General features: G+C 45.8%; 1 protein-coding gene across 1 annotated transcript; it reads right to left on the bottom strand.

The window, feature by feature from the left end:
* Positions 1 to 283: 283 nt before the first annotated feature.
* On the bottom strand, positions 284 to 26,550 carry mindy1 (MINDY lysine 48 deubiquitinase 1). The gene is made up of 9 exons (XM_073061374.1): positions 24,555 to 26,550; positions 22,116 to 22,173; positions 13,228 to 13,292; positions 12,448 to 12,606; positions 11,039 to 11,141; positions 10,119 to 10,261; positions 7,382 to 7,564; positions 6,536 to 6,679; positions 284 to 2,669 (listed from the first exon to the last, which is right to left on the bottom strand). Exons 1-9 carry the CDS (start codon positions 25,146 to 25,148, stop codon positions 2,565 to 2,567), a joined length of 1,554 nt encoding a protein of 517 aa, XP_072917475.1. The 5' UTR covers positions 25,149 to 26,550; the 3' UTR covers positions 284 to 2,564.
* Between the last annotated feature and the right edge of the window lie 697 nt (positions 26,551 to 27,247).

Genomic DNA, 27,247 nt, shown 5'->3' with positions numbered 1-27,247 from the left:
TCCAAAGGAATGGCAGAAACCAATACATTTGTCATCAGCAGTGTTGCTGCCAGTCAGCATTGAGCTCAACACTGAACTGACTTGGGGCTCCAGCTCCAGAGTCTTCTTCGGGGTTCACTCCCAAAGCCTTCCCCATGAGTGGGTATAGCCACAAGACAGTGGAGTTTTGAGATCAGAGCTTTCCTTCTCCTAGATGAGCTGCCAACCCCTGCTGACAACCCTCATCTGTCTGGAAAGTGAAGGAGACACATTTTGAAATAAAGGAACAAATGAGACTTGCAGATTCTAGTAACTATTTTATTATAGTGATTTCCAACACTAAACCATAAGGCGTTCAAGCCTGTCAAACAATCCTGCTGTAAGACCCGTTAATAATTGACCCTGGGGGTGACTGAGAGAAGTTGGCAGAAAGGGGCAGAGAAGGAGAGGAAGAAGTTCAGTAGTGTAGGATGGGACTGAGGGAGGGGGCAATAGAGTGAGAAGGGTTTAGTCGGTAGAGAATTGGGTTGAGTTGGAGTGATGGGTTTGATATTCAGAGAGGTTCATATCCTTTGGACCCCTGGACCATCACCACTGGCCAGTTTGGTGAGAATTGAAGTTTAAGGAGGGAGAGAGGCTTAAGTGACTGGGAGGAGTGGGGAGGTGTGGTGGAGGATTAGTGACTTTGGTACAGCTCTTTCCAAGGGCAACAGGCAAGGTTCTGCCTGACCTGTAATGTTGGAAGCCCAATGTGTTTCACTCCCAGCTGCATTTTGACTCCAGACAGTCTGTGTGCCGAGTGGCCCAGGTTTCAACTTGGTCAAAGCTCTGGTTACATCCTGCTGCTCTCTACCAGGCCTGGTGAAGGTCTGCGACGGCTCTGACCATCCTCCAGATTCCCGACGCCTGCTGCATTTCACCCGCTTTCTCTCACAAACTTGAGCAGGGAGGTGATGAGAAAGGGCTCCTTCAAGCAATTGATTGTATGGAAAAGTTTCATAAGATCAAAGGAACCAAATAAGTTGTAGGGAAAGAGAAACCAAGTTCTCTGCCAGAGTTATTTACAAACAAAGACAGACCTTAAAGTGAGACATCATGCCTTTAAGGAGGGGTGACCAGGATGTTGAGGGAAACTATCTTTACAAAGGCTGGGGAAAACCTAAAAGTTTCACCCCCCCCCCACTGAGTGCATTTATTGAATGAGTGTAGTTGTCTGGACTCAGGTGAGTGAGTAGTTAAGATGGTTTCTATGTCCTGGGTTTAATTTTTGTTCTGTCTGCACCCATTAACCTCAAAATAATCCTAGTTACTTTTTCCCTTTTGTACCCCTCCCTCCCCACCATCATGACTTGATTTTCTACTCTGCTTCTCGTAGTAAGGAAGCAGCCTGGCTCAGGTTCTAACCAATAATCGGAGCAGCTCATCTGATGTGGTTTGGCAAGAACTGACAAATACCCTTCCTTGAAATGGCATTTGGCAAAAACACCTGCTCCAAGAGAACCCATCTGAAGACGTACGAGAAGACTGATCTGTTTTTAAATTAGCCATGATGGAATGGTAGACAGACTAGATAGGTTGAATGGCTTAACTCTGCTCCTATATCTTATGGTCTACGACGATGGGTCAAGAGTTGGGAAACGGGATCAATGTTGTGGGCAACATGGATACAGTGAGTCTGTCTCTGTGTTGTACAGGTGACCTGGCGTTAAAGCACAGCATTGTGTTCCTAATAGGCAGGCCACATCCTGATTTTACATAGCATCATCTGGACATACATCAGGACACAAGGTTGGGGAAAAAACTTGTGTTGATTTATTTTCTATATAAATTCCATGAGAATAAATTTTATTCCAAGCCTCAGATTTTTAGGCCGCAAATTCTGTAAGAGTGAATTTCTGTATTAGGTGGGTCACCTGTTCAACTGTCTGTACAACTCTGACAAATGTTGAGGTTACCGATATTTTCTCAGGGGGCGATTCTGAATTTGTTTAAACAGTGGGAGGATGTAAATAAAGGACCCTCTACCCCACAAAAAGCCAGCGGTCTTTAAATCTCTCCTGAAGGTGGAGTCTTCTTCTACCAAGCAGCTAAGTATCTCCTTATTGAGCAAGGTCTGTCTCCGACCTTGACACTGCCATCCTATTCTAACCTAAGGGGCTATACCAGCCACCCATCATTGCCCTGAAATCTCCAGGATCAGGCCAGATGGTGGAAAGCAAAGGGTTAAAAGTATTTTCTTGCAAAGAAGAAACCTCAATTAAAATAAAAGCTGAAAATAAATTGAGAGAGAATAAATGGCTTTCTAACTGGCCACAGGTGCCAAGGGCAAACACATCCATTAACAAATAGGGTGAAAAGGGAGGGTCATGTGGTAATCTCCTGGAAGGTATCCAGGTAACCGTTCCTGCCCAGGATCCACTGGAAGGTCGAGGACCCACAATGAAAGCGTCTCTGCCTCTTTGACTCTCGACGCTTGGTAGTGTTTTCAGAAGTTGTGTAGAGTAGAGGTGAGACACCAGTCCCACATGGACTGGGAAGAGAGGCTGACCACGGCAGTGGGAACCCAGACCGGATGAGGTGGCAGCTCACAGGATGGTGCAATCTTTGGTCTTTTCCCTCTCTCGATGTTGCCGGCGCTCAGAGCCTCCTTGGCGTCCAGCGGCTGGGGGCTGGCGTGCAGCTGCTGCCTGCTGTAGGATGAAAGGAAAGCCCAACGTTAATATGTTATGGAAACACCCCAATGCCTTAACTTCTGCAGGAGACTAAAGAAATTCAGCGTGTCCCCAATCACCAAGTTTTCCAGATGCACAACAGAGAGCATCCTGTCTAGATGTATCACAGCTTGCTTCAGCAACTGACACCACAGACAGCTGGCCAAGTTGCCCAACTGAGCTAGCCCCATTGGCTGTGTTTGCCCCATGTCCCTCTAAATTTCTCAAACTTTTTCTTAGAAGTTTGCAAGGATTTGGCATGTCATCTCAAACTTTGACAAACTTGGTGGAAAGTATACTGACTCATGGCCTGGTATGGAAATACCAATGCTCTTGAAAGGAAAAGTCTACAAAAAATGGACACAGCCCAATCCATCACGGGTAAAGCCCTCCCAACCATTGAGTACATCTACACAGAGTGCTGTCACAGGAAAGCAGCATCCAAAGTCAGAGGCCCAACCACCCAGGCCATGCTCTCTTCTCACTGCTGCCATTGGGAAGGTGGTACAGGATCCTCAGGAACCACACCTGCAAGTTCAGGAACAGTTATCAGACTCTTGAACCAGAGGGGATAACTTCATTCACCCCTTCACTGAACTGATTCCACAACGCATGGACTCACTTTCAAAGACTCTAGAAGTCATGTTCTCAATTTGTTGTTTTTTTAATTTATCTATTAATTAATCTCTCTAGTTATCTATCCATCTATGTTTATTTATTTACTTATTTGTATTTTCTTTTTGTCTTTTGCACGTTGCTTGTCAGTCTTTGTGTGTAGTTTTTAATTGGTTCTATTGTATTTCTTTGTTCTACAATGAATGCCTGCAAGAAAATTAACCTCATAGAAGTTTATGGTGACACACACAGAATGTACTTTGATAATAAATTTACTTTGAATTTCATTCTTTATTAATTTTCCTGCTAAAATTATTAATTTCACAAATTATCAGATTTCAGTTAACAAGTTCTGGATGAGGCAGTAAACTGGATTAGAGATTGGCTTTGTGGGAGAAGCCACAGCGTGGTACCAGATGATTGCTTCTCTGATTGGAGGCCTCAGACTTGTAGAGTGCCACAGGGATCAACGATCTGTATAATGATGTGGTAAACTGGATCAACAAATTTGTGGCTCTACTTGTATGATACGAGGAGTGCTGCCGGATTGTTCCCGCGGAAATGTGGCTCCAGTACAACATCCGTACACGATCAGTCTACAAGGCATGACACTCAGGGACTTGGCTATATTATTTTTGTGATATATATTTTCTTGTAACTGTATGTATTTCTGCTGTCATGATTATATGTCTACAGTGTGTGACTGTTGGTTCTGTGTTTTGCAACTTGGCCCCAGAGGAACGCTGTTTCAACTTGGCTTTATTCCCGTGTATGGTGGAATGCAAATTACATTTGAACTTGTAGATTTTCACTGTATTTCACTGCACAGGACAATAATAAACCAATCCTAATTCCAATTCTGTTAATATAGCTGTTGGTTTTCTAATTCTTTATTTAGAAATACAGCGCGAAATAGACTCTACTGGCCCTTCAAGCTGCATCGCCCAGCAGCCCCTGACAAGCCTGATTTAACCCTAACCCCATCATGGGACAATTCAGAATGATCAATTAACCTACCCAGTATGTCTACGGACTGTGGGAGGGAACTGGAGCATCCGGGGAGGACTTACAGACTCCTTACAGAGGACGCTGGGATTGAACTCCGAACTCCGACTCTCTGAGCTGTAATAGCATTGCACTAACTGCTACGCTACCATAGGACGCACGTGCATACACACACTCTGACAAGGGCCCCTCCTGCATTACCCTGCCCTGATCTCATGCCTGCTTTGCTCGCTCGCCTCTCTCAGTGCTCCAAACCCTCTTGATCAGCAGAAGATACCATCGCTAATTCCTGAAACAGTGTAACAACATTCTCCTTGCCCCGTAATTAAAGTTACAAATACAACAAACTTCACAAGGATGTTAGTTTAATAAATATTTAATAAATAGGTTTGAAATTTCAAATCTCTTACTATCTTTTCTTTCATTTAGTCCTGACGAAGGGTCTCGGCCCAAAACGTCGACTGTACTTCTTCCAATAAATATTAAGCACTTCTTTTCATGTCTGCATGCAGAATTTCCTATCACATAGGAGGCCGATCGGCCCATACAGACTACACTGACTGTCAGTGCACTCCCACCAATCCCATTCCACCACAAACCAAATCTCTTGCACATCAGCTATAGGGGCAGAATTAGGCTCTTCAGCCCATCAAGTTTGGCTGATTAATTATTCCCCCCCAACCCATTCTTCCCATAACTTGATGCCTTACTAATCAAGAACCCATCAATCTCCACTTTAAATTCAATGCAACTCCTGTGACTCTGTTCCAAACGGTGTTGGTCTTTGCCATTCCTTTGGTTTATCAGCTGTGTGGAGAGGGAGAGCTTGCCGCATGGGCAACAGCTTGCTCTCCATATCATACTGCTTTGGGTTGATATCAATGGACCGTAGACAGCTAGGATCCACGGTCAACCCCGGCCTCAGATTAATCTCATTTTTTAAAATCTTCCCACAATCCCATCAAACCCTCCCACACCACATTCTACCCTTCACCAACAAACTAGGGGTAGCAAATTACAGCAGTCAATTAACCCTCCAACCTGCACACGGCTGGGATGTGGGAGGAAACCCAAACGGTCACAAGAGGAACATCCAAACTCCACAAACAGACGAATTTCCAACACGGGGAATATTGAATGTGGAAAAGCACTGCACAGGAACAGACACCCTTTGGCCCACAGTATCTGTGTGGACCACAATGCTAATTTAAACTGCACATCAGCCTGTATGTGGTATATATCCTTCCAGTGACTGCACAGTCATGTACTTGTTAAACGTGTCTTAAACACTGCCACCACTCTCTGTAAAGTGCATTGCCTTGTAAATTCCCAAGGAGGAAATGGGTCACATGAGCCGACATATTTTAAGATGATCGGGGCAGGTCAGAGGTAAGTTGCTTTACACAGGAAAATGGTGGATGCATGGAACGGGATGTTGGTAGAGACTGATACATCGGTGGCATTTAAAAGCTCTTCGATAGGCATATCGGTGACTGAAAAATGGAGGGCTATTTGGGAGGGAAGGGTTAGATTGATCTTGGAGTAGGTTAAAAGATTGACACAATATCCTGGGCCAAATGGCCTGTATTGTGCTGTTGTGTTCTATGCTCTAACAGACAATCTGTAGGAAGAATTCAGCAGGTCAGACAGCAACTGTGATAAGAACTGTCAGTCCCGGTGCAGGGTTTCAGCCCAAAGGGTCAACAATTCCCTACCCTTGCACAGATGCTGCTCGGCCTACCGCAAACTGTTTGCTCCAGGTTCCAGCATCTTGTGACCCCAAGGCTGAGAAATTAAGACCAAAACCACTAAATCGATTTAATATGAGGAGAAACTTATTTCTTTGGTCAACAGTGCCGGTGGGGAACTCATAAGAGGGGTTTAACTGCTAGCTTAAGGGGTTGTACAGCAGCCTAGCAGTTAGCGTAATGCTATTACGGGCCAGCTGTAGGATCGGCTTTTCAATTCCCACCACTGTCAGGAGTTTGTACGTTCTCCCCATGACTGTGGGTTTCCTCCCGGTGCTCCGGTTTCCTCCCACGCTGCCAAGTTAGTAAGTTGTGGGCATGTTACGTCAGTGCTGGAAGCGTAGCAACACTTGCAGGCTGCAATATTGGCTGATCTGATGCAAACAATACATTTCACTGTATTTTTTGATGTACACATGACATATAAAGCAAATCTTTAGTTGGGAGGGACAGGGAGAGGGAGTAGCTGTTCTTTACCGGCTGGGCCTGGTGCTCCTGCTCTTGAAGGTAGCGGACTGCTCGGCGATCCTCCTCCTCCTGCAGCTGTCGGGCCAGCTCCAGGTCGCTGAGGTCCCCAGGGCCCTGCTGCTGCTGTTGCAGGGACAGTGCCACCATGTAATCCTGTGGGATCAGAACAAGAGCCATTAGTGACTCCACGTCCTCATCATTTGTTCACTCACTGCCCTCAAGGCCGGCTGTTGGCAACGCAACGTACCCAGCTAGAACGGGAAAAAGTACCTTACACAACACACCCACCCCGAGGTCGGGCCAGAGTGTTTGATGGGGACTGAAGCACAAGGATAGGGACTCAAGATTTGAGACAAGGATGAAGAGTACTTCCCATTTCCAAGCTGTGACGATGACTATTTTATTCCTGGGGGTTATTGGCACAGCTTTATAAAGCTGGGACGTCTGGGCTGTCTGTGTCCTACTCGCTCACCAGGAACATGAGCCTTCCACTGGATCACACCCCCCCCCCAGGAGGTGAAGACCAAAGGCACTTCCCAGAGTTTCTCTGTGACGGAGAGGCTGCTAGACCTGGTTCGGCCCTGGAGGCGGGGTTAGGTGGTGTGAATATATCTTGTTACCGGTACACAGTGGGCAATGGACCATTCTACATGCAGCTGGAAGGACAGATCTATTGCTTGGTACTTGCTTACATCTACGGTGCTGGAGGGACAGTCAGGGGCCTTCAGTACTGCTCCCATCCAGGAAACAGCCAAGCGAGAAAGTAGATGGGAGGGTCAGTATGGTGGGGGGATGGTCTGAGGACGTAGACAGGAGAGGGGGGTGGGCGGAGGATGATCCTTGAGCTCTGCGAACCTGGTCGATCTGCTGCTGGGGTGGCTGGGTGGCAGTGTAGGGAAGCTGACGTCCAGTGGGGTGACTGAGGCAGAACTCCGCGTCACAGAAGCTGCCATCGCCTTCCACATTGTGCAGGCTCTCCCACACTAACTTCTGCTCGGACAGGAAGCCTTGGTCGGTCACCAGAAGGTAGAGGTGTCCCTGTGGAGCAGAAAGGGACACACACATCCGTCACACACTCAGTTACTGCCGGGCTGCACTACCATTCAAGTTCAAGTTTAATTATTATTCAAACCTACATGAAGGCAGACAAATGAAATGGCATTCCTCTAGGGCCAAGGTACAAAACACATTACCAACAGCACATAGCACAAATAACACATATGTTTATGATTTCAGAAAAACATAATCACAAAGAAAAAAAATAATATACCCAAGTCCCTGAGTGGCATGACTATAGATTGATGGTAAGCTGTCCTGGACCTGAGCAAACACATCCCTCAACCCAGCAGGGTTTCCAGCGTACCACAGAGGCCTCTGCTCTCTCCCACACCACCTCCAGCATCTCCTCCCCCGGGCAACGGCAACAGGAAACCCCACAGCAAGGGCCTGGTCCTCACCACAACTGAGGCAACACAGCTCCCAATGAACCAGTGAACTGGACTTAAAGAGCAAACACGAGAAAATCTGCAGATGTTGGAAATTCAAACAATACACACAAAATGCTGGTAGAACACAGCAGGCCAGGCAGCATCTATAGGGAGAAGCGCTGTCGACGTTTCGGGCTGAGACCCTAACTAACTTCGTCCTGACGAAGTGAACGGGACTCGCAGTATTCTATATTACCAATGTGACAGGATCACACGATCGCAATAAAAATGTCCGAGACAATCACTCACACTGTGCACCGCTCGCACAGATCAAACCCACATTTGCTCCCATCTTTCCTTCCCAGAGACTCGTGAGACTCCAACTCTGGGTGTCCATAAGGTACCGGAGCAGAATAAAGCCATTCAGCTCATCGAGTCAGCTCCACCATTCATTTCTGGCTAATTTTTTAAATCCCTTTCAACTCTATTCTCCTGCCTTCTCCCTTTAACCTTTAATGCACTTACTAATCAAGAACCTATCAAACTCCACTTTACATATTCTTGGCCTCCACAGCTGTCTGTGACAATGAATTCCATATTTACACCACCCTCTAACTGAAGAAATTCCTTCTCATCTCTGTTCTAAAGGGAGGCTGTATCCCCTGGTTCTAGACTCTCCCACTATAGGAAACATCCTCTCCACATCCACTCTATCCAGGCCTTTCAATATTCAATGGGCTTCAATGAGATCTCCCCCATTCTTCTAAACTCCAGAGGGTACAGTCCCAGAGCCATTAAATGTTCCTCATAGGTTAACGCTTTTATTGCCAGGATCATGATGTTGCTGAGTGCTGCAGTTCCACTGTCCAAGGAGACATCCCTCAAACACCAGGACTTTGTGGCTTGTTGCCAGTGTCTTGGACCCGCAAAGAGTTATGGTCAGCACATCATCCTGGCCCAGGTGAAGCTCTGAGACGGGGTAGAGGCGAGTCAGGTCTCTCTCAGCTCCAGGGGACCCTGGCTCAATCCCAACCTCAGGCACTGATTGGTGTTACCCCCGGCTTCTCCTCTTTCCGCAAAGGCACGGTGGGGGTTTTGTTATCCACTGTACATAACCCCACGTACAACTTAACAGTAACAAAAGGGGAATTCATGGGCAGGATAGAGAATAAACACTGGAGTACAGGCAGTGATGGGAATTACTTATTAATTTCTTTCGTGATACAGAGTAGTAACAGGCACTTTCAACCCACGAGCCTGTGCCACCGAATTGCACCCATATTACCAATTAACTTACTAACTCAACACGAGTAAATCTGCAGATGCTGGAAATAAATACAAAACACAAAATGCTGGCAGAACTCAGCAGGCCAGACAGCATCTATGGGAGGAGGTAGTGACGACGTTTCGGGCTGAAACCCTTCATCAGGCCGAACCTACTAACCCATGTGTCTTTGGACTATGGGAGGAAACCAGAACACCTGGTCCATGGTCACAGGGAGAATGAACCAACTCCTTACAGACAGTGACAGGAACTGAACCCAGGTCACTGGCACTGTAAAACATTGTGCTAATTGTTATGCTACTGTGCTGCCCTAATAATTGTAATTTTTTCATGGAACACAATGTTGTATCGACCTTTAAACCCATTCTAAAATCAATCTAAGCCTTTCATCCCACATATCCCTCCATTTTTCTATCATCCATGTGGCTATCCAAGAGTCTCTTAAATGTCCCCATGTATCTGTCTTTACCACCACCTCTGGCAGAGCGTTCTACGCACCTTCCACTTATTGTGTGAAGAATTCTACCTCTGTCTACGCTTTTCTGGATTTAAGAGAGTTAGAGCAGGTGATTAGCACAGCCGTGTGGGCTGGTATGATCAATGGCAAGAAAAGATAACTGAATATGTGAGATTTTTTTTTAAGAGATACAACACAGAAACAGGCTCTTCCAGCCCAATGATTCCAATTAACGTACTAAGCCAAACGTCTTAGGAAGGTGGGAGGAAACCCACGCTGTCACAGGCAGAACATACAAACTCCTTACAGGCATTGAGCCCGAGTTGCTGGCGCTGTAAAGCATCAGGCTAACTGTATGCTACCATTAGAATGGAGATGGAGGATATGAGATGTGGAGGGGGTTTCTCATCTTCTACTCCTCACCTTGTGCTTAATCATCGTGCTGAAATGATTGTTTCGGAAAAAGACACACAGCTCCCCTTCTTTAGCTGCAGCCGTGAGCTCGCAGAGACCGTGGTAAGTCAGCTGCGTGGCAGTTGCATCTAAGAACTGCTCTGCGACCAGCCCTATGAAACAGTGCAAGCAAGTATTAACACAGTCACAGAGCACTACAGCACAGAAAGCTAAACTGTCATTCTGCCTAGTCCCATAACCCGACCATCCATGCATTTATCCAAACCTTTCTTAAATCTTGCAATCAAACCCACATCCACCACTTCTGCTCACACCACCCTCTGAGTGAAAAAGATCCCCCTCAAATTCCCCTTAAACATGTCACCCTTAATCCACGACCTCTCATTCTCGTCTCATCCAACTTCTATGGAAGAAGCCTGCTTGCATTTACTACTACACTGCTCAGTATTTTATATATCTATCAAATCTCCCCTCATTCTCCTGCGCTCCAAGGAAGTCTGAAACTATTCAACATTTCCCTGCAAACTCAGTTCTTGGCACAGAATCAGGGGCACAGCACTGTCCACCTCACCTTCACTGACCGGTCAAGGGCAGGACACTGCCTTCCTCACCTTCACCGACCAGTCAGGGACAGGGCACCGCCTTCCTCACCTTCACCAACCAGTCAGGGACAGGGCACCACCCCAATTCACCTTCACCAACCAGTCAGGGACAGGGCACCACCTTCCTCACCTTCACCAACCAGTCAGGGACAGGGCACTGCCTTCCTCACCTTCACCGACCAGTCAGGGCACCACCCCAATTCACCTTCACCAACCAGTCAGGGACAGGGCACCACCCCAATTCACCTTCAGCGACCAGTCAGGGACAGGGCACCACCTTCCTCACCTTCACCGACCAGTCAGGGCACCGCCCCAATTCACCCTCACCTTCACTGACCAGTGTGCTGTCCGTGGACTGCTTGGAGCTGATGATCTTTTCCACGAGCTGGTTGTAGCTGCACCTTCCGACTGCCTGCACAACCTCATGACTCTGGAGAGATCAACAGGGAGGGGAATGTGGGTGGGAAAAGGAGCAGGGAGGGAGAGAAATAGGGAGTAGGGTGAGTGGGAGGAAGGAAGAGGACCATGGAGTGGGGGGGAGGGGTGGTATGCAGGACCATGAGGTAAGAGAGAAGAAGGGAAGAGAGAGGACCAAGGAGGGAAGGAGGGAGAGGAAGTGGCAATTAAGGATGGACCAGGGAAGTCAGGAGGAGAGAGAAGTCCAAGAAGGGATGGAGGGATTAGAAGATAGAAAAGGAAAGGGAGAGAAAAACAAGATCTTGTGTCACACAGGGAGTGCTTGGATGACAAAAGAGCTGTTCACCTCCTGCCAGCCTGATCACAGTAATCAGCTCATGCACAAGAGAAACGGACACAAGGTAAAAGGAAGGAACCCTCTGGCTATAGGACATTAGGGTGACATAGCACCAGACAAGGCCATTCAACCTATTGTGCCTATGCAGCTGCTCGAAAGGCCTCTCCAATTAGCCCAGAGTGCATGGGATGGAATTGACTGCCCTACTATTAGCCAGTAGGGACTCCACGAGCTAATTGTCTTCTCCTTTTATAGAATTCTCTTTAAGGAGTGTTGGTTGAACCCTTTTAACAGATGGTGTGTCCTTGATCACACCAGCCTGCTGACTAAAACAGAAATCTTTTTATCTGCTTCTTAGGTAGTAAACTCAATCGCCTCTGGAGGAAAGTCGTCGGACAACCTCCATGCAGCAAGACCCCACAAAGAGGGGTCCATTTTATTGTCAGTGAGATAAGGACCCAGGATCCTCGATGCAGCTGTGGCATCTTTACTGCTCACCCAGAGGACAGACAGAACTCCACCAGGAACAGTGCCAAGCCTGGCTGCAAAATGAGGAGGGTTGGACATGGGGCTAGCAACCCAATCCCGTAAAAGGCCAGAGCCACAAAAACTCCAAAGACCTCAACACTGGGAAAGGAAGGATCTTCGCCTATGAAGTTGTGTGGTGAAATCAGAATACTCAGAGCTGATCAACCTTCAGCCTAGGGCAGAGGACTCTGGTGAGCTGCCTATGGCCCAGCACAGAGTGATAAAATTAAGAAAAAGAAGAAGAGGGCAGATAGGCACTCAGTTTGTGTATCAGTTGGTAAAAGGTACCTCTGACACTGCAACACAGACTCAGGAACCCTGATGCCAGAGAGGGGGCGTGTAGCCCACAATGTCACCAAAGGATGAGGAGATGCCTCAATGAACCCACCACCATTCCCAGCCTCCTGCTTTCTGCTGTAGGTAGGAGTGTTTCCCTTGTACCTCTCACACATACCTGGGGGTCAACAAGCCAGCCGTGGTAAAGAGGGACATCCAACAGGTCGAACACGATGCACTCAGGTGTGTACTCGAAGTCACCAACTCCTGTGAACCGGACATTTACGTCCAGCCCTGTGGAGAGTTTGGGCAGAACAGCCATGGCATCGTTCATGTTCTGGGGAGAGAGTAAGGTGAGTGAGGGGAAAAGAGAGGACAGAGAGAGAGAGACAGGCAAGAGAGAGTGTGCACGTGCGAGGATGCGAGGAGGAGGGGAAGGAAGGAGGGAGGGAGAGAGAGGGGGGAGAGAGAGACGAGAGAGGAGGGAGCAGTTATACTGTCTTCTATAACGTGTATTACATACTACAGTACAGGCTCTTCAGCTCATGATATTGTGCCAACCTTTTAACCTACTCTAAGTTCAATCTAACCTTTCCCTCCCACATAGCCCTCCATTTTTTTATCATCCATATGCCTAACCAAGAGTCTCTTAAATGCCTAGTTTATTTGCCTCTACCACCACCCCTAGCAATGTTGTCCATGCACCCCATACTAACTACCTCTATTCCACCCCCCCATACTTTCCTGCAATCACCTTAAAACTACACCCCTCATACTAGCCTTTTCCATCCTAGGAAAAAGTTTCTGGCTGTCCACTCAATCAACACTTATTATCTTATACACCTTTATCGAGTCACCTCTTGTGTGTTGTTGTCTGATCTACACGTCTGAGATACTGCTGCAAGCACGACTTAGTGTGCATGCACATGACAACTGGATTTGAGGTGGGTTGAAGTACCTGGTTGAAGTTGAGCTGCAGGCCCTCAGAGCTCTCCTTGGGCTTGGTGTTGAGTACGCAGTCACCTGGGAGAGAAAACATAAGCAGCAGCAGTTAACCCAGCTATCAGGTTATATAGACCATTAACAAGTTGCACAGAAACATTGCTGGAGTGATTACCTTTTTGTCAATAGGGTTTTAAACTAAACAGTAGGGGGGTGGGTTCAACAAATTGGAGAAGTATGGATAAAGTAAAAAATAGAAGTGTGGACAACAATAAAGAAAATGCAAAAGATAAAGCAGCGTGAGTGAAGAGAAGTCCAGTGCAAAAGAGAAAAAGATTACAAGATTTTAAAAGCACAATGAGGGTAAGGGCACGATTTGAATGCCCACAGTATTCTAAACAAGGTCAGTGAACTTGTGGCACAAATCAGTACAAAGGGGTATGATTTAATGGCCATTACAGAGACGTGGTTGCAGGGTGGAGAGGATTGGGAACTAAATATCCAGGGATATCAGGCAATATGGAAGGATAGGCAGGAAGGTAAGGGAGGTGGGGTAGCGCTCTTAATGAAAGATGAGATCAGGGCAATGGCAAGATATAAAATCTAAGGAGCAGAATGTTGACTCCATCTGGGTAGAGATTAGGAATAGTAAAGGGAAAAAAGTCACTGGTGGGAGTTGTCCATCGGCCACCGAATAACATTACGGTGGCACAGGCAATAAACACAGAAATATCTGAGGCATGTAAGAATGGAACCACAGTTATCATGGGGGACTTTAACTTGCACAAGGATTGGGTACATCAAGTTGGTCAAAGCAGTCTTGAGGAGGATTTCATAGAATGCATCCATGATGACTTTCTTCAACAGCATGTTACTAAACCTACAAGGGACGTGCTATCTTAGATCTGGTCTTGTGCAATGAGAGGTAAAATTAGTGATCTTGTAGCTGGGATCCTATTGGAAAGAGTGATTGCAGTATGATTGAATTTCTCATACAAATGAAGGTGCAATAATTCAAGCTAAAACCAGTGTTTTATGCCTAAACAATGGAGACTACAATGGGATGAGGGAGGGTTTGGTTAGTGTAAACTGGGGGCACATGCTATATGGTGGGACAGTTGAGGAACAGTGGAAGACTTTCAAAGAGATTTTTCACAGCACTCAACAAAAGATATTACAGTTAAAAGAAGGACAGTAAGGGTGGGGAGAGCCAGCCTTGGATAACAAAAGGAAATAGAAGAAAGCATCAAACTAAAAGCTCGTGCATACAAAATCACCAAGCGTAATGGGAAATTGGAAGTTTGGGAAAACTTTAAAAAGCAACAAAGTACCACTAAGCAAGCAATAAAGGGAAGCTAAATTATGAAAATAAACTAGCACAAAATATAAAAACGAATAGTAAATTTTTTTATAATTAGACAGTATTAAGGGGAGAAGGGGAATTTGATATTGGTAATGAGGAAATGGCTGAGGCTTTGAATGACTATTTTGTGATGATCTTCACGGTGGAGAACACATCTAACATGCCAAAGAGAGATGTTATAAATGCGATGGGAGGTGAGGACCACAATACAATAACAATCACTAAAGAGGTAGTTCTGAGCAAACTTGTGGGCCTGAAGATAGATAAGTCCCTTGGTCCTGACGGAATGCATTCCAGTATAATGAAAGAAATGGCAGAAGTTATAGTAGAGGCTTCAGTGGTAATTTACCAAAATTCTCTGGACTCTGGAAAGGTCCCAGTGAATTGGAAAATGGCCAATGTCACACTACTGTTCAAAAAAGGATGTAACTATAAGAGGCAGACATGGCAGAAGTTATAGTAGAGGCTTCCGTGGTAATTTACCAAAATTCTCTGGACTCTGGAAAGGTCCCAGTGAATTGGAAAATGGCCAATGTCACACTACTGTTCAAAAAAGGATGTAACTATAAAAAGCAGAAATGGCAGAAGTTATAGTAGAGGCTTCCGTGGTAATTTACCAAAATTCTCTGGACTCTGGAAAGGTCCCAGTGAATTGGAAGACGGCCAATGTCACACTACTGTTCAAAAAAGGATGTAACTATAAAAGACAGGTAACTATTGGCTGGTTAGTTTAACATCTGTAGTTGGGAAAATGCTTGAAGCTATCATTAAAAAATAGTGAGGCATCTGGAAAGAAATGGATCCATCAGGCAGATGCAGCATGGATTCAGAAAAGACAGGTCCTGATTGACAAACTTACTGGAGTTCTTTGAGGATATAATGAGTGCAGTGGATAGAGGGGAACAGATGGATGTTATTTACTTGGATTTCCAGAAGGTGTTCGATAAGGTGCCACAAAAATACTTATCCATAAGAAAAGGATTCATAGAGTTGGGAGTGATGTATTAGCATGAATAGAGCATTGGTTAACTAATAGAAAGCAGAGAGTTGGGTGTTTCTCTGGTTGGCCATCAGTGGTGAGCGGTGTACCACAGGGGTGCTTGTGCATGAATCACAAAAGGTTGGTTTGCAGGTGCAGCAGGCTACCAAGAAGGCAAATGGGACGTTGGCATTCATTGCTAGAGGGATCAATTGCAGGGAGGTTATGCTGCAACTGTACAGGGTGCTGGTGAGGCCGCACCTGGAGTACTGTGTGCAGTTCTGGTCTCCTTACTTGAGGAAGGATATTACTTGGAGGCAGTGCAGAGGAGGTTCAACAGGTTGATTCCAGAGATGAGGGTGTTAGACTATGAGGAGAGATTCACCTATGACTGTACTCACTGGAATGCAGAAAATGAGAGAAGATCTTATAAAAACATATAAAATTATGAAAGGGGTAGATAAGATAAAGGCAGAAAAGTTATTTCCACTGGTAGGTGAGACTAGAACTAGTAGACATAGCCTCAAGATTTGGGGGAGTAGATTTAGGATGGAGATGAGGAGAAACTGCTTTTCCCAGAGAGTGGTGGATCTGTGGAATTCTCTACACATTGAAGCAGTGGAGGCGATCTCAGTAAGTATATTTAAGACAAAGTTGGATAGACTTTTGCATAGTAGGGGAATTAAGGGTTATGGGGAAAAGGCAGGTCGGTGGAGATGAGTCCATGGCCAGGTCAGCCATGATCTCAATGAATAGCGGAGCCAGATAGCTGACTCCTGCTGCTATTTCTTATGGATGAACACAGTGAATCCTTACTATGCTGATCACATAGAACAGTACGTAGAACTGGTCCTTCGGCTCATGATATTGTGCCGACTCTTTCATCTACTCCAAGCTCAATTTAACCCTTCCCTCCCATATAGCCCTCAGTTTTCTTTGAACTATGTGCATCTCTTACATATCTCTAATGTATCTGCCTCTGGCAGCGTGTTCCATGCATCCACCACTCTCCATGTAAAAAACCTACATCTCCGCGAACGTCTCCTCCAATCATTTTAAAACTATACCTCCGATATTAGCCACCTCCACCCTGGGAAGGTGTCTCTGGCTGTTCACTCTATCTATGCCTTTTATCACCTTACACATCTCTATCTGGTCACATCTAATCCTCCTTTCCCTCCAAAGGAGAAAGCCCTAGCTTGCTCAACCTATCCTCATAAGACATGCTCTCTAAACCAGGCAGCAAATCTCCTCTGCACCCAAACTAAAACTTCCACATCATTCCTATAATGAGATGGACAGAACTGAACACCATAATCCAAGTGTGTTCTAAGTAGAGTTTTATAGCGCCATTAACAGTACCTCGTGGCACTATTCACTCAACTCTTCCTTTTTTAAGCTTTTGATAGCATCAGCTGGAGCTACAGCAGCGAAATCGGGCTCTGATTTTTAAGCTTTCAATAGTGTCAGCTGGGGAGCTACAACACAAAAACACAGCCCTTTGGCTCACATAGTCCATGTTGTCCATTAAGTTTTCATTTACACTTATTTTGTGTAAATATACATAACTTTAGCTTTTTTTTCTAATTCTCCCAACATTCACATCAACTCTCCCTGGATTATATTCCTCACTTTTACAATTAGAGACCAATTAAATATTTAATGATTACCTTTATCTGTCACATGTATATTGAAACATAGAATGAAATGTGACAACAACCAACACTGACCAAGAATAGACAATAGGTGCAGGAGTAGGCCATTCGGCCCTTTGAGCCAGCACTGCCATTCAATGTGATCATGGCTGATCATCCACAATCAGTAACCCATTCCTGCCTTTTCCCCATATCCCTTGACTCCACTATCTTTAAGAGCTCTATCTAACTCTTTCTTGAAAGCATCCAGAGAATTGGCTTCCACTGCCTTCTGAGGCAGAGCATTCCATAGATCCACAGCTCTCTGTGTGAAAAAGTTTTTCCTCAACTCCAGTCTAAATGGCCTACCCCTTATTCTTAAACTGTGGCCTCTGGTTTTGGACTCCCCCAACATCAGGAACATGTTTCCTGCCTCTAGCATGTCCAATCCCTTAATAATATTCTCTGTTTCAATCAGATCCCCTCTCATCCTTCTAAATTCCAGCGTATACATGCTGGGGGCAGCCCGCAAGTGTCACCACGCTTCCAGTCCCAACAAAGCATGGCCACAACTCATTAACCCTAACCTGTACCTGTTTGGAATGTGGGAGGAAACCGGAGCACCTGAAGGGATCCTATCCAGTCACGGGGAGAACATATAAGATGATAAGAATCATAGAGTGGACAACCTGCGCCTCTTTTCCTGCACTGCAAGAAGTCACACAAGAGGGTATGCTTTGAAAGTAATTGGAGGAAAGTCAGAGTTACATTCTTCTACACAGAGTGGCAGGTGCATGGAACATGGTGCCAAGGGTAGTGGTAGAGGCAGATACATTAGGGTATTTAAGAAACTCATAGATAGGCACATGGATGAAAGGAAAATGGAAGTGTACGTGGGAGGGAAAGGTTGGCTTGATCCTGGAGTAATTTACAAGTTTAGCGCACCATTATGTGCCAAAGGGCCTGTCCTGTTCTGCGTTCTATATAGTTGTTGCTTCAATTTAAGAGGACTTCTGAACATAATAGTACAGAAATAAACTTTATTGGGTGTCCACAGAAAGTACTGCTTGGGAGTTTTACACCAAGCCGTATTAACGTATGACCAAAAGCTCATAGTTAAAAGTAAATTTATTATCAAAGTACTTATATGTTACCATACACTACCGTGAAATTCATTTTCTTGCAGGCAGTTACAGGAAAATTGGAAAATGAAAACTAAAATTTATAAAAAGCCATAAACAAAAACTAACAAACAAGCACTGTCCAAAATGAAAATAATACTGAAAATGAGTTGTAAAGAGCCTTGAAAGTGAGTCTGTAGCAGCGTTCTTAAGTTATTTTACAGCTGCATAGACTAACCTTCGCTCTAAGTAGGAACTTGTTACATGGCCTGAAACTGCGCGACACTTTAGTAAAACATTATATAGAAGAAAATTCTAGCTGTGTGGTAACAAAGGCTACGTACGCGGGAATATTTCCGTTATTGTGTGGCCGCATACCCGCGCAGCTTAGGGGGATTGTGGTCTGTAGGCTGCAATTTCAGTAGGTTGAAAGGAGCATTTTAAAGGAGAAAGGACAAGTGGAGAGGTTTAAAGAGAGAATTTCAAAGCTCGTGGCCAGAACAACTGAAGGCTTAGCCACCATTGGATGAAGAGGAGAGTGCAGAGCTGTGTTAGAGATTAGAGACTTGAGGCTGAGGATGGGGGTGAACATATATGTTGAAACTCTGCCTTTGATTAAATAGGATGAATCAGGAAGCAATCGGTGAACAGGACAGTGAAAATTAGGGCAATATTGGTTTCAAAAAGATGGTTATCAGTTGTTGCCCTCCAACTAGCAGGCTCCTAGACCGGCCTGGATAGCTTCATTCATCTCAAGCTGAAATTATGCCACAGCCTGCAGACTCACTTTCAGGGACTCTGCAGCTCAGTCTCAGTGTTACTATTTACCTTTCTTTTATTATTTTCTCGATTTGTTGGTCTTTGTTGTGTTTTTCATGGATTAAATTGTTTTTCCGTTTTTAAATTGTATTTTCCTGTGAATGCCTGTAAGAAAACTAATCTCAAGGTTGTATATTATTTAGTTATGTGTTGACATGGAATAGGCTCTTTGAGCTGGACCACCCGGCAATGGGTATGCGGCCCCAATTTAACCCAAGCCCAATCACTGGACAATTTACAATGACAAAAACCCACACATTCCACAGGTAGGACCTACAGACTTCTTACAGAAGAAATTGGAATGGAACTCCAAATTCCAACACTGTAATAGCACGTGCTAACCACTACACACATGTACTTTGACAATAAATTTACCTTGAACTTTTGTCAATAGAATATTGATGAGTTCTATTGCAAGGGGGGGACATAGGATCAGGAGAAGTGGAGTCTGTGTGGATAGAATTGAGGAACAGTAAGGGCAAAAGGACCCTAATGGGTGTTGTCTACAGGCCACCAAACAGTAGCATGGAGATTGGGTGCAAGTTGAATAGGGAGTTAACATTGGCATGTGGCAAAGGTAATGTCGCAGTAGTTATGGGGGATTTCAACATGCAGGTGAACTGGGAGAATCAGGTTGGTGCTGGACCACAGGATAGGGAGTTTGTAGAGTGCCTACGGGATGCATTCTTGGAACAGCTTGTACAAGAGCCGACCAGGGACAACGCTATTCTGTATTTAGTGTTGTGTAATGAACAGGATTTGATAAGCGATCTTGAAGTAAAGGAACCATTAGGAGGTAGTGATCATAATATGGTAAGTTTTTATCTGCAATTTGAGAAGGATAAGGGCAGCTCGGAGGTGTCAGTGTTGCAGTTGAACAAAGGAGACTATGGAGCCATGAGGGAGGAGCTGGCCAAAGTTGACTGGACGGATATCCTAGTAGGAAAGACAGTGGAACAGCAATGGCAGGTATTCTTGGGAATAATGCACAAGGTGCAAAATCAGTTCATCCCCCAGAGAAGGAAGGATTCAAAGGGGGGAAAGGGGCCACAGTGGTTGACAAAGGAAGTCAGAGAAGTATGACAGAGCTAAGGTGAGTGGGAGGACAGATGATTGGGAAATTTTTAAGGAACAACAGAACTTAACTAAAAAGGCAATACGGGGAGAAAAAATGAGGTACAAACGCAAGCTAGCCAGGAATATAAAGGAGGATAGCAAAAGCTTTTTTAGGTATGTGAAGAGAAAGAAGATAGTTAAGAACAATGTTGGGCCCTTGAAGAATGAATTGGGTGAAATTGTTAAAGGAAATAGAGAAATGGCAGGAGAATTTAATAAGTACTTTAGATCTGTCTTCACTAGGGAAGACACAAGCAATCTCCCAGATGTATGGATGGGCCAAGGACATAGGGTAACAGAGGAAATGAAACATATTGACATTAGGAAGGAAACGGTGATGAGTAGACTGATGGGACTGAAGGCGGACAAATCCCCAGGTCCAGATGGTCTGCATCCTAGGGTACTAAAGGAGGTGGCCCTGGAAATTGCGGATGCATTGGTAATCATTTTCCAATGTTCCTTAGATTCAGGATCAGTTCCTGAGGATTGGAGAATGGCTAATGTTATCCCACTTTTTAAGAAAGGAGGGAGGGAGAAAACAGAGAACTATCGACCTGTCAGCCTAACATCAGTAGTGGAGAAGATGCTAGAGTCCATTATTAAAGATGAAATAGTGGCTTATCTAGATAGCAGTGACAGGATTGGGCTGAGCCAGCATGGATTTACCAAGGGTAAATCATGCTTGACTAATCTATTGGAGTTTTTCGAGGATGTAACCAGGAAGTTAGACAAGGGAGATCCAGTGGATGTAGTGTACCTCGATTTTCAGAAGGCATTTGATAAGGTCCCACATAGGAGATTGGTGGGTAAAATCAAAGCTCATGGCATTGGGGGGAAGACATTGACATGGATAGAAAACTGGTTGGCAGATAGAAAGCAAAGGGTAGCGGTGAATGGGTGTTTCTCGGAATGGCAGGTGGTGACTAGTGGGGTGCCACAGGGCTCGGTATTGGGACCACAGCTGTTTACGATTTACGTCAACGATTTAGATGAAGGCATTGAGAATAACATCAGCAAGTTTGCTGATGATACTAAGCTGGGTGGCAGTGTGACATGTGATGAGGATGTTAGGAGAATTCAGGGTGACTTGGATAGGCTGGGTGAGTGGGCAGATACTTGGCAGATGACGTTAAATGTGAATAAGTGTGAGGTTATCCACTTTGGGAGTAAGAACAGGAAGGCAGATTATTATTTGAACGGTGTAAAGTTAGGTAAGGGAGAAATACAAAGAGATCTAGGAGTCCTTGTTCATCAGTCACTGAGGGTGAATGAGCAAGTGCAGTGGTGAGACCACACCTGGAGTATTGTGTACAGTTTTGGTCTCCAGGGTTAAGGAAGGACATCCTGGCTGTAGAGGAAGTGCAGCGTAGATTCACGAGGTTAATTCCTGGGATGTCTGGACTGTCTTACGCAGAGAGGTTAGAGAGACTGGGCTTGTACACGCTGGAATTAAGGAGATTGAGAGGGGATCTGATTGCAACATATAAGATTATTAAGGGATTGGACAAGATAGAGGCAGGAAATATGTTCCAGATGCTGGGAGAGTCCAGTACCAGAGGGCATGGTTTGAGAATAAGGGGTAGGTCATTTAGGACAGAGTTAAGGAAAAACTTCTTCTCCCAGAGAGTTGTGGGGGTCTGGAATGCACTGCCTCGGAAAGTAGTGGAGGCCAATTCTCTGGATGCTTTCAAGAAGGAGCTAGATAGGTATCTTATGGATAGGGGAATCAAGGGATATGGGGACAAGGCAGGAACCAGGTATTGATAGTAGATGATCAGCCATGATCTCAAAATGTCGGTGCAGGCTCGAAGGGCCGAATGGTCTACTTCTGCACCTATTGTCTATTGAGTTTAAACCAACATTGACAGTTACCTAGAAGGATCATCAGCTGCTCAACTGATATCACCTCAGTCTTTGGCAGTATCTTCACCTACAGAAAAAAGAAACATCTGAGAACAATCTAACGCAAAGTGACGACTGATTGTTGACATTTAATAATAAAGACTCCTTTTAAAGCATACATTATTTCAATTTCCATTAATGCATATCCTTTAACAGACTAAACTAAAACAGTGAGAACAATAAAAGTCAAAATCCGAGACTGAGGGTGAGGCTCGACAATGGGAAGTTAGCATCACCCGCACCACCAGTCTACCCGCCATCAAGGATACGTATACGGAAAGGTGCTGGAAAAGGGCCAGTAATATCATGAAAGATCCCACCAACCCAGCTCATGGACTGTTTGTCCCATCAGCGAGGAGGCTATGCCAGGACCACCAGACACAAAAAGTTACTTTCCCCAAGTGGTAAGGCTGATCAACATCTCCACCACTATTTTATTATAGTTATTATTTCCTGTCAGTCACCTTATCTACAGCCTAGCATCACTTTATGGACACACAATCAAATTATGTGTCTTGTGTCAATCAAACAGGTGTCTTATGAATTTATATTGTCTTTTTAAATTATTATTGTGTTCTTTATCTTTCTTTTGTGGGTATTTTGGTGCTGCATTGGATCCAGAGTAACAATTATCTTGTTCTCCTTTACACTTATGTACATTATGTTTAATGACATTAAACAATCTTGAATCTTAAGGTGAAGAAGTTCAGGAAGGAAATTCAGTTGTTTGGGGGGGGGGGGGGCACAACACAGCAGGCAGTAATCGGGAGGCCAGAAATGGAAGAAGACAGAAATCATGGAGTATGAAGGAAATCACTGACATTGGGAAGGGGGAGACAAGACGATCAAATGATTTGAACACAAGTAAAATCGATTTCTCTATCAATTCAGGTCTCTACCTTTGACACGAAGCACAAAAGTGTGTCTCAGACAAACATGTGATACTGACACAGCTAAGCTCCAGGGTCACTGTGTCAGTCTTCAAACATGAACTGAACTGGCTCCTTGGCTGTGGACTCTGCCGTCCATGTTCTGTGTGTTGTTTGTTTAATTTTTTAATGTTTGCACAATCTGTGCTTTTTTCTGCACACTGGGTGCTTGATGGGTTTTTTTGTGTGTTTTTTTTAAAATGGGTTCTATATTCTTTGTTTTTCTGGCTGCCTGCAAGAAGATGAATCTCAAGGTGGTATACTGTGTACATACTTCGATAATAAATGTACTCTGAAGTTGAACTAAAATTTATGCAGGGGCTTTCACAAACCGAGGGCAACCCTTTACCGACACCAGATCCGATTTTAGCAACCGTAATGATAAAGAATTGTCAAAAACATTCGGAGAAATCTCTTCTCCACAGTAGTGGTGATGGGACCATTTATACTCAGCTTAGAGAAAGAATTCAGCACTCAGTGGAGGGTTTAATCTGATATCACAGTCATCTGCTGGGTCATGACAGTGGACCACTGTAGCGGCCAGCGCAGTGCTATTACAGCTCGGGGCATCAGAGTTCAGAGATCAATTCCAATACATTCTATAAGCAGCTTGTATCCTTTTAGAAAAGAGAGTGGTGAATCTGTGGAATTCATTGCCGCAGACAGCTGTGGAGGCCGAGTCACTGAGTATATTTATGACAGGGGTTGACAGGTTCTTGATTAGTAAGGGCATCAAACGTTATGGGAGTTGGCAAGAGAATGGGATTGAGAGGGATAATAAATCAGCCACAATGGAATAGTGGGCAGACTCGATGGGCTGAATGGCCTAATTCTGCTTCTATGTCTTATGGATTCTGAAACGTACTGCCTGAGGGGGCGTCGGATGCAGAGACCCAAAACACTTAAGAAACATTCAGACTAAATACAGGTCATAGAGTAACAAACGCCCCTTGTGTTGACCGACATTCCCAGCTAAACTAGAACTGTCTGCCCACATTTGATCCATCTCTCTAATCCTTTCCTTTCCAAGTGTCTTCTAAATGTCATCATTGTCCCTGCCTCAACTACTTGCCCCGACAGTTCGTTCCATAGATGCAAGAAGTCAGCGGTACAGTAGTTAGCGTAATGTTATTACTGCACTAGCAGCCCGGGTTCAATTCCTGCCGCTGTCTGACCATGCGGGTTTCCTCCCACATTCCAAAGACACACAGCTTAGTAGTAGGTTAATTGGTCACATCAGTGTATTTAGGCAGTCAGTGAGGGTTTATTGGACTTGAAAGGCCTGTTACCATGCTGTGTCTCTCTAAATTAAATAAAAATCTTCCCCTCAGATCTGTTTTAAATCTTTCTCCTCTCATGCCCTCAGTAAATAGGACAAGTAAAATGGGTAACATGTACACGGTGGTTTGAGGGTCCTGTTTCTGTGGCGTAAAACACTATGTCAACATTAGCCCCTCCGTTCCAGTGTCCCAAACCATACCTTCCACCTCAGGAACAAGATGTTCATGATGGCGATGAGCGGGCAGGGCCCGTTTTCACTCTGGGTGATTATAGGAGTCTTTTCTCCCTTCCAGCTGATCCACTTCACGTAATAGAAGGTGTTGCTGGGGTCACTTCGTTGGACCTCGGGTTTCACTCCAGCCCCCTGCAAGGGTTCCTGTTCCATCTCGCTGCAGCTCCCCAGGGATGGGGCGGAGATCTGGTCGGACTCTGTGCTCTCGGCCAGTGGGCACTCGGCCTCCTGTAGGTCCTCCCCATCCACCTCCTCCTGCGAGCACAGGCTGGCCACATCCCCCTCAGACTCCACCGAGGCCAACCCACTGGTCGCCGACTCCTTGCTGTTGTCCGCTGCCTGGCTGTCGGCTCCCGGTCTCGGATCCTCCTCCAGCGTCTCGGTGGGATCAGAGGATGAAGTTTTCTGGGCCTGCTCTCCTTCTCCCTCTGGACGCTCGGTCTCGCCGTGGTCTCCGGAAGCAGATGGCTCGGTGCCCACTGACTTGGGCTTCATGTCTGCATCCACTTCAGACTTGGTGGCCACTTTTCTGTCACCTTGTCCAAAGTCAGCGCCATCCATGACCAACCCCTACCGGCCCGAGGTGAAGCAAAAGTTCTGGTAATATCTCCGCGGCCAGTGAATCCCCTGTCCTTAGAAATGCTGGCAATAATTCCACCACTCCTTTAATCTTCAAGCATCGTCCACGATTTTAGCATTTATTCCAAGTTGCAGACAGCCTTGATGGACCAACTCACTTTACCAGTAATTCTCTCTAACAGATTTGCTGAGAGTTGAGACGTGCTATTAGGCTGGATGGCTGGTTCTGCAGACACAACAGGCTGTGCTCATGGGTGACGGTGTCACTTCCGTCAGGTGCCTCTTCCTCTGGGCAGGGAGGAGGGTGCAGATCAGTAGTCACTTGATGTCTCCCAGAAAGAAAACTCACAACGCGAGGCCTAGGACCTTTGCTCCCTGCATTGACAGGGGACCAGAATTCAATCTTCCCGTGCCCTATCTTCAGCAGCAGTCGTCCCCTCTAACTTGTCCTTGTATCAGGGGCGTCTGCATGTGGAGACTCCAAATGCTGTCATCATGGGCTCCTGGATAACTAGGGGGCTGGTTAGCTGTTGTTCCCTTCTGAGTTATCCGGACAAAGGGTTATCTAGCCTTGCTTCCCCCCCAGTCTAAACTAGCAACCCAGTCCCTACTCCTTCTCCTACGGTCCTTTAGGTTGAACAAGTTTGTCCCTCCACCTACCCAGGACTTTTAGAGTAATTCCCCCATCGACCTTTAACATCTGTCAACCCAGACTAGTTGGGTTCAAAGATCACGTCCTTTCCCCCTCATCCAGACTAGCGACAAAACCCAGTCCCTGCTCTCCCTGCTGAGGTACCTTGGGTTGAAAATGCTTGCCCTTTACAAGCAACCTTTAACCCCTACCAGAAAGATTTTTTTTATCATTCGCCACCCCCAGATAGGCTCAAAGATCACGTCCCTTCACCTTTGAAACTTGCAACTAACAGATAAGCCCCTTGACCGTTGTCATCTGCCATCAACCCCGACCCGATGGTTTCAAAAGGCAACGACACCGCCACCCCGGGGGTAATAGAGTGTCACTTTAACCCTGGAATCCCAGCCCTCTGAGGAGATCTATCATCCCATGAAGATATCTAACATGGGTTGGGGGAAACAGGTGGGGATACAGATCGGTGGGTACCTGTTGCCTCCCTACCCACCGGCCCGGATTGTCCGCTGCAACCCTCCCCTTCCTACTGACGTGACCAATACCTCCACAACAGACCGGAGCCGGGAATAGAACCCTCCCTCCCTCCCCAATGCCCGGTCTTCCGTTCCGGCCCCGCTCGGAGAAGGCGGACGGATTCTGAGAGGAAACTCCAGGCGATTTTCCTCCTTTATTTTCCCAAGTCGACGGTTGACGGGCCAGCCGACCGGAAGTAGAAGCCTTCTCCCGCCAACGAGCAGTCGCAGGCAGCAAGAGTTCACCTTCTACCGCTCCGACGTTCCTCCGGCTGCATCGCCCCCAGCAGACTGGGAGGACTTCAATTCAGCCTCCCACATCTGCTCTGGGATGGTGAGAGGCGCCAATGGAGTCCCCGCTATCAAAACTGGGGGCAAATACAACAGCATCGACTGTCATGTTCCTGGAACCATTCACCTGCATTTTTTTCAGACAGCGCATTAGCGTAGCAACACTTTAGTTCCTGCTGCTGTAAGAAATTTCTGCACTCTCCCCATAACCATGTGGGTCTCCTCCAGGTGCTCTGGTTTCCTCCCACAGTCCAACGACATACGGGTCAGTGTTAGAGAGCTGTGGGCACGCTATGTTGGCAACGGAAGCGTGATGACACTTGCCGGCTGCCGTCTTCGGACTGTGTTAGTCGATGACACAAAACAATGCATTTCACGCATCGATGTTCCAATGTACAAAAAATGAGGCTCTCTTCTCATCTAATCTAAGGTTATGAAAAAATTCCTTAGTTGGGCTTGTGTGGGGCAGGCGCAGATACGACAATCTCCATTTACCACCGCTATCTGAGCAGCAAATTTGCCAACAACCCCACCATTGTTGACTGAATTACGGGAGGCAGTGAGTCAGTGTACAGGAGTTCAAAGAGATTTTATAGGGATGTTGTCAGGACTGGAAAACCTGAGATAAA

This window comes from Hemitrygon akajei, chromosome 11 (assembly GCF_048418815.1).
Source record: "Hemitrygon akajei chromosome 11, sHemAka1.3, whole genome shotgun sequence".
Classification (NCBI taxonomy): Eukaryota; Metazoa; Chordata; class Chondrichthyes; order Myliobatiformes; family Dasyatidae; genus Hemitrygon; species Hemitrygon akajei.
This window is presented reverse-complemented; position numbering and strand designations above follow the sequence as displayed.

Excerpts from the sequence above, each read along its gene's own strand:
- mindy1 (XM_073061374.1), bottom strand. The coding sequence starts at position 25,148 with ATGGATGGCGCTGACTTTGGACAAGGTGACAGAAAAGTGGCCACCAAG. Across the intron at positions 10,262-11,038 it reads CAGCACACTGGTCAGTGAAG|GGCTGGTCGCAGAGCAGTTC; the intron begins GTGAGGGTGAAT and ends ACTGTTTCATAG. Across the intron at positions 7,565-10,118 it reads GCACGATGATTAAGCACAAG|GGACACCTCTACCTTCTGGT; the intron begins GTGAGGAGTAGA and ends TCTGCTCCACAG.